The sequence below is a fragment of the Montipora foliosa genome, chromosome 1 (assembly GCF_036669935.1).
Source record: "Montipora foliosa isolate CH-2021 chromosome 1, ASM3666993v2, whole genome shotgun sequence".
Classification (NCBI taxonomy): domain Eukaryota; kingdom Metazoa; phylum Cnidaria; class Anthozoa; order Scleractinia; family Acroporidae; genus Montipora; species Montipora foliosa.
The window spans coordinates 4,487,336-4,494,835 of NC_090869.1; the positions used below are offsets into that span (position 1 = coordinate 4,487,336).

A 7,500-nucleotide genomic window follows, 5' to 3' on the forward strand; every position below is an offset into this window, starting at 1 on the left:
GATTAGCGTTGCTACATGCGGGTTGTATATATATGTATTTTTCTAATTTGTCAAATTTAAATTATTTAAATAAATGATAAAATGATAAGAGATAAACATCGAATTCGAATCACTCACACCGAATTCATAATCACTCACACCGAATTCATAATTACCCACACCGAATTCATAATCACTTAGACCTGTTGAGTTCACGGTGTGATTTTCCTATCAATTTGATTACATTTCGAGCGGTAACAATCAAATCATCTCACAACCCAGAATATTTTTCTACTTAATTGATGGGTCTGCACGTTGTTACGCATGTTAAAAAATAAAATTGAAGACATTTAAAACTCTAAATATTCAATGTATATGAGAAGAAATTTTTAAAAGAACTTTTTTTTCTCCAATTTCGGGACAGTATAGTATGGAATGGGCTTCCGAGCACCTAATCATTTTAAACCCTCTTTAATAATTGAAATCCTACCTAGGAATGGAGGTCGAAATGGCCGGAAATTGTCGGTCAGACTCGTACTGATGAAATTGATTGGGTCTTGTTTGGCATTGGTCCCAGACACACGCTACCTTTTGCCATATTTCCGGTTCAGGTTCATTTGTGACTGCTCGGTATCTGACCATGTCCGCATCCTTTTCATGAGTTGGTGAAATGAGCAGTTCTTCCTCAACTGTGGCTGTCTCAAGAGACTGTTAAAAATCACAACGATGAAAGAAATAACAAAAATTAAATTCAATGAAATACGAACAAGGCAGGTGACAGGGAAAATCCTAGCGCTTAAAATTCCTTACAGGTGTTTCTCGGGACTGCTAGGAGTTGACTAACGCATAAACCCGAGTGGATTTGTTTTCACAAGGATTAACGCTCGTCCCTCGTTGAACGGCATAGTCCAGATCGCTTGGTGACAGTTACGTTTTGTTTCGTTGTTGCTTACCCCATTTTTCTTTGAAGCAAACGATTCCTTCTTTTTCTCAGTTCTCCGTTTTATTGGAGGAAGAACTCCTTCATTTTGTTGAGAAGGTTCAATATCTTTAGTTTCTTTCAAGCCTCTTATGCTGCCCAATCCCAGAGCAGGAGGACGATTCATTTGCGAATGAGGTCGGTGTGGTCCAATGGGTAGATTGAAAGGAAAAGATCGAGGCTTCAAGTTTGTGCATTTCAAAGCAAATCGCGGAATGGCATGATACCGCACAGGTCCCTCAGTTGTATGGCTTTCCAGAAGCTGGGAAACATTGCCAAACGAAATTCTGGCTTCGGTCGCCACTGTGAAACTTTTTTGAAAAAACCGCTACAAATTTTACGCTCAGTATTTTTGCTCGAAAATTATCACGTAACAGATGTAATTGAAAACTGTGTGGAAACAACTAGCGCGCGCGGTGTTTTTACGACAACACCAATCATTTCAAAACCCGCTTGTTGCACACGTAACTTTTCTTTCGCACGCTTCAGCAGAATGGCGTCCCTTCCAGGCAAGTTGGGGGGGGGGGGGGGGGGAGGGAGGGCGGGGGGCCCTTGTTCCCTTGAAAAATTTGCTTGAGTTGCTTTTGTTCCCTTGTTCCCTAAGATGTCTTGCCATTGTTCCCCAGTGTAAAATTAGCCATGTTCCCTTCTTCCCCAAAACCCCTGGGATGGACTGCAATATTTTTAGGGAAGAACCACCTGTGAGGTTTTCACACAGAGAGAGGGAATTTGGGGAACCCGTGGTGAGGGGTCTTTCGTTTCGCGTCTTTCATGTATGCCTTCGCAAAATAACCTCTATCGCATGCATATAAACCAAACCGACCTTATGCACGCTTTGGCTCTAGTTCTAGTTCACATTTTTAATTAAACCTTGTTTGCAATTTCTCCTGGGAGATGAAGATGTCCGAAGAGAAATCGAAAACAATGTCAATGCAAATTTGGGGGGGGGGGGGGGGGTAAAAGAAGTGTATTATGGGATTTGTGAAAATGAAGAATGGAGTGTTCCACTGAGATTGTCCTGGGACCTAAAGATCCGCAACTCTGCGATCGATTGGCCAGAGGGCTTTTTCGGGCATCGCAATTACTATAAGAATTGTCAGGAAAATTGTTGTCTCTTGTTTCAAAATTGATAAATGCTATCTCTCTAAAATCAAGGAAAATCAAGGATTTTCATCTTGAGCAGTCGAAACCCGAATTAACAAAGAGTTGATCATGTCAGTTTAGCATTACACTTTCAAACTTTTATTTACCGTTATGTCAGTTGTGTTTTCTATAATATTGTTGGTTAGTTTGAATTTACATGCTTGTAACGAACATTTAGGCTATAAAGAACTATAATTGTATTGATAGTTATATATACGGATCATCTTATAAAATTTTACTGTTATACTCACTATGTCTGATGCTGATGTTTGAAACATCAAACATGCTAAGTTTCCTTAATTCAAAAGTGTGGTTGTATTTTAAAAATAAATGTCAAAGTAATAAATCCCTGCCCATACCGCTAACAGAGATCATGGCAAACAGAAGATAGAGGAAAATCCTTTATTCAGAGTTTTCAAAAAAACAATATTTCCCGGAATTAATTTCAATGGAAGAAGAGGTTGGCATATTTTAACTCTTGATACTTAGGAATCACAAGTTAACTTGGGAGCTGAATTAATAGCGCATTAATTGCAACGAATCAAGCTTTGCCATCTGCCCAATCACACATTTCTTTGTACCATTCCTCTTCCCAAGGAAGCATGTGAAGTACCTAAGGAGCAAACAGGAATATTATTATTATATTATACCGTTTAGCACTGAGACAATATTGATTCTTCTTTACCTTTTAAAGTACATATGATGGCAGTTTTTTCTTATTTACTCAAGCTTTATCATTCACATCACGGTCTTCTGAGATAAAAACAACCAAAAAATTCAATGCCTACTTTTATTCTTGGCCTTTCAGCCTTTTAAAAATCGGAATTTTCACTTCCAAGGGAAGAGGGGGTACAAAACCGCGCTCGTAACGAGACTGGGAATAGCAGGCCAGTGACGTCAAAACTGAACCGCAGGGATTTTTAATGATAGAATTATTCGTTCTTGTCTTGCATTATTGCAACCAAATACACCGCACGTCAGAAGCAGTTTCAGCAACTTCTCAATCTAAAAAAAGGAAAATTCGGCCCCTCGAAAAATTTCATTCCGTTTTGATGCCACAGTTTTGCTATCCTCAGCCTCCTTATTAGCTCGGTTTTGTACCCTCTGAAAGTGAAAATTCCGATTTTAAAAGGCCGAAAGGCATAGAATAAAAATCGGTATGGAATTTTTTGGGGTTGCTTTTTATCTCAGAAAACCACAATGTTTCACTTGAGTAAACAAAAAAACGGTCATATACACTCCCTAAAGGCCCATCTTTAAGGCAGGCATTGCATGCAGTGGAACAATTTTCATATATGAAAATCCAGCCAAAGCTGAAATTCATCCAATCAGATCGCTGTGATAAGCAATGCGAATTTCCATAACAAAAAGAAACGGTCAAAAAGCCTGTCGGTTGAAGGTGGGCCTTTAAGATGGAAACCTCTAAGAAAATCACGTTTTAGGGGTGCAGGGCTGGCATAGTGGTTCTCTACTCTGCTCCGAGAGGATTTTTCTCCGGGTACTCCAGAGAAAAAACCAACATTTGATTTGCATTAATGGGGATATTTTCAGTGAGTGATTAACCCATTGACTCCTAGGGGTTCCCCATTGACGAGAAAAATCGTCTGGCCGGTTTTTGCCACTTCAGGCGTCAAAAGGTTAATTAATTAATTAAAATCAATTAAATTAAATTAATTAATTTGTTGATTTCAGTTTCCAGTGTCCCCTATTACTGCTTTAGCACTAAAAGACTAGACCCTTATATAAAGTTCCTTTCCTTTTCTTTTCTTTATTCAAAGAACAACGTGCCTCCCCACCTTGCGCAGAGCTTTATAGCATAAATAACTAGCTGACTTGAGTCTTTCAGAAAGATGCTGGCACACTTTCCTTTGCCCCTCATCCTCCTTACAGAACCATCGCACCACCAACCTTACTGCTGTCCATTATGGAAAGCAAATAAACTGTTTGAACACCAGCTGAGTGACCTGTCTTTCCAGAGCTACTCAGACAGTGACTCTTTTCAAAATGATCAGCAACTGTATGTCCTCTTCCCAGACAGGAAAAGAACGATGCAAAAGTCTGCTCTCCTTGGATCGGTGCACACCCTAAAAAGGTGTTGGCAGTCTGAGGTCTCAGGTTGAGACTTGACTGGCACTTTGATTACCGCAAATTAACCTGTGTTGAATCGTCATAATAGTAATGATAATAATAATAATAATAATAATAATAATAATAATAATAATAATAATAGTAATAGTAATAATAATAATAATAATAATAATAATAACGATAGTAATAATAAACAATTATTCTACAAGAGCACCCTGGATATGAAGTGATAAATAACGAGCAGAGTTGGTTATAATCTCTTTATATCCAGCAAACCCTAGTAGATGAATAATTATTCTACTAAAAACTTCAGGATCAACAAGTCTTCCATGTTGATTTCATTTGGCACAAAATGGCAGAAATGTTTTCAGCTCAGTTAATGCTTACGCTTTCCTTGACCATATTAGGTACAGCAGGTATATGAACTGATAGCCCAGGTCTGGCGACCCAATTAAAATGCTGGAAATCTGATATCCGTAGCTCAGTTTTTAATAAGACCTTTATGCAAGTGTCAAGTGTATTTAGCATTGGGACACAAATTGGGGAGACAATACAGAAAATGAGATATCAAATCACAGGTTGGTTTTTCAGGAGAGGTAAACCCCAAGCGCACAGAAAAACTTCTTGGAGTAGTGATGACTCAGAGGGCCAAGAAACTCATTACCCACATGTGTGACATGTGGTAATTGAACCCGGGCTACACCGGTGGGAGGTAAATATAGTTTACGTCATAGAAAGTGCGGCGTACGGGGCTTTATGCACGAGTTGTTTGAGTCAAAAACCCGAACGAGCAAGAACGAGCGAGTGAGGGTTTTTAATACAAACAACAAGTGAATAAAACCCTGTACAAAGCACTTTCTATGTCGCAAACTGTTTATTACACATAACATGAGAATTTTCATTAAAATAGTTTTCTGAACGCGAATTAGAAACAAAAACTCACTAACAATAGAACCAAATGCAAATTTAATTTAATTCAATAACAAAGTACGATTTGCACGAGATGCACAAGTGATTGGCATGGAAACGCCTTTACGCTATCGTTGATTGGTTATACTTCCACATGTGAAATAGCTGTACGCCATTCTGATTGGCTGTATAGGCCTTTTTCACATGTGAAAATAAAGCCTATAGATTTGTACAAATGAGCTTTATGAAATAAAATTCTCTTGTTATGTGTAATAAATGCTCCCACCACTATGTGCACCATTCCTCCTCCCTAATATTTAAAAAATTTATGCTTAACTTGATGTATTCCTTCAGAAGTTCTTTTAAAAACAGAGAGCAGCGATGGATGGATAATAAACTGTAGGTGATAATCAGCTAAAACCATTCCTGTAAATTCTTGTCCATTACACTTTCATAAATGGATATAAAATTTTTAAGGACTTGTATATGAGGAAACAGTATTTGTAGCACAACTGATTTGAATTTAGGTTAATTTACAGTTAGTAATTTAGAGTTAGTTTGAGCAAGGACTGTAGACTGTACAAAACTAATTCTGTGCATATTCAGTGAGTCAAACTGAAACACACTGTAGATTGTATTGTCATTGTTACAAAGTTTAAATAAAGTTCATTCTATTCTCTCACATTCTGGTAGAAAATTCTCTCAAGCATACAGAGCAAAACAGCAGACAATTTGTGCAGGTGGTTGATGAACATTGAGTTTTGAAAAATAATGGTAATTGTTACACTAAAGGCTCTTATGATTGGACCACCCAGCCACCAAACTATTACATCTTTCTGACGATGGGCCAATAAGTTATTTCCGTAGGTGTCTAAGGTACATTGTATTCTCTCCCACTTGCCTCAATTCAAGATTCCGGAAAATGTAATAAACGTCAGTACTGCACTGTAGGTTACCTCAGCTTGATTTTAGGACATTAAGTTAACCCTTTGACACTCAAACCGGCCTAAACCAGTCAGACTTTGGCACTATTTAACTATTGCTCCAGCAGTCCTACAAATGAAATATTTAACTATGGCTCCCTGAGTGCTGCCTGCCATTGTTGAATTCGGCTCACTTGCTTTAAGACGAACAATACACATTTATGTTTTTTGTTTTAACAACTGGATTGGTCGAGTATTGTGTACGAGCAAACAAGTCATGTCATGTTATGATTTAATGTATATCTCACTTCCTTCCACAGGTCATTTAGATATCAAACTGAATTTCCTGCTAGTATTGTAATCCATCATAACTTACATGTGGAGGTGGAGGTATATTTCTCTCCCATTTGCTGCCTTCTGGGCTCGTGGGATCTGCAAGGTGTTTTAAATTAAAGAGATCAAAATTACGCTAATTTCGCAGTAAGTTTGACTTTATACAAATCAATTTCTTTGCTTCAAAAATTATCGAGACCATTTAACACTCTCCATGTCATTTAAACACTTCGAAGCACTTACTAATGTAAGGATATGGATGCTTTTTGCTCTCAAACTCAATTTCTGCTGCTTCTAAAAGCTTCTGAATATTTTGTTGGTTGGTTTCATTCTTGTATTTATCAAATCGTTCCCTCAAAATCAAAGCCTCTTCTCTCCAAACCTCTCTTTCTATGCACCAAGAAAGTAAATGTTTCAAGCTGTTTCTGTACAACCGCATCACTCGCTGCTGATGTGTGATTCCCCTCTTCAAGTGAGAGGCAACGTACGCCATTTTCTATAATACCCAGAACTCACCGCGCTAACAAGTACGCACACAACTCAGTCAAACCAGGGCGCCCTGGTCAAACCTAGGCGAAACCGTCGGCGAAACCTGGGCTCCATTGGCTCCATGGACCAGCCGTTTTGTGCGCCCGCGTTCCTCCGCACAAACCACGGCTGGATCACCGGTCCAGCCAATTGTACTTTCCACCAATCAGAAAGTCGCCTGCAAATACAATAATTATTGGCTATGGCAAAGGCTATGGCTGAATACAAAATACAATTCGTTGTGAACGGCTGGAATGGAGAACAAAGCCACGAAAATCAAGGGTGCAGTCAGACTCCATGGTAACAAAGACCCCGCACTGGGAATGCTACAGGAGTTTGAAGAGCAAGCGGCGAGGACAGGACGTAGGTCCATTTTTAAAGAAGCGGCTAAGTGCGCGGAGGAGTTTGGGTTGGAGTTGGATTTGGAGCACGCGCAAAAGATCAAGACGGAGGTGCGGAAGTGCCAAATCGAGAAGTTGGAGAATGAGATCAGAAACCAACGACGGCAAGGGCGCCGATCAACAAGAGTTCCAGATGCCATGGAATGGATGCACGTATTGTTAATCATAAGTGCAAGAGAGTTATGACTCTGGAAATGAGTTGCCCGTGGGTTAACAA

The 7,500-nt window shown here is 39.1% G+C and overlaps 2 protein-coding genes across 2 annotated transcripts in view; both read right to left on the reverse strand.

Moving 5' to 3' along the window:
• LOC138000937 (protein SPMIP7-like) overlaps nt 1–1,071 on the reverse strand; it is a 4,435-nt gene extending 3,364 nt beyond the window's left edge. Inside the window, exon 1 of the mRNA XM_068847627.1 lies at nt 470–1,071. Coding sequence (XP_068703728.1) covers nt 470–621 — 152 coding nt within the window. The 5' untranslated portion in view covers nt 622–1,071. The remainder of the gene's footprint in view (nt 1–469) is intronic.
• Nucleotides 1,072–2,489: 1,418 nt separating this feature from the next.
• Nucleotides 2,490–6,872, reverse strand: LOC137974199 (NADH dehydrogenase [ubiquinone] 1 beta subcomplex subunit 9-like). Its single transcript, XM_068821085.1, has 3 exons — nt 6,598–6,872; nt 6,398–6,453; nt 2,490–2,714 (listed from the first exon to the last, which is right to left on the reverse strand). The coding sequence occupies exons 1-3, from the start codon at nt 6,845–6,847 to the stop codon at nt 2,643–2,645; spliced, it is 378 nt and encodes a 125-aa protein (XP_068677186.1). The 5' UTR covers nt 6,848–6,872; the 3' UTR covers nt 2,490–2,642.
• Nucleotides 6,873–7,500: the final 628 nt, after the last annotated feature.

Coding starts and splice junctions, on each gene's coding strand:
- LOC137974199 (XM_068821085.1), bottom strand. CDS start 6,847: ATGGCGTACGTTGCCTCTCACTTGAAGAGGGGAATCACACATCAGCAG. Junction 6,454..6,597: donor GCATCCATATCCTTACATTA/GTAAGTGCTTCG, acceptor AACACCTTGCAG/ATCCCACGAGCCCAGAAGGC. Junction 2,715..6,397: donor ATATACCTCCACCTCCACAT/GTAAGTTATGAT, acceptor TTTGCTCCTTAG/GTACTTCACATGCTTCCTTG.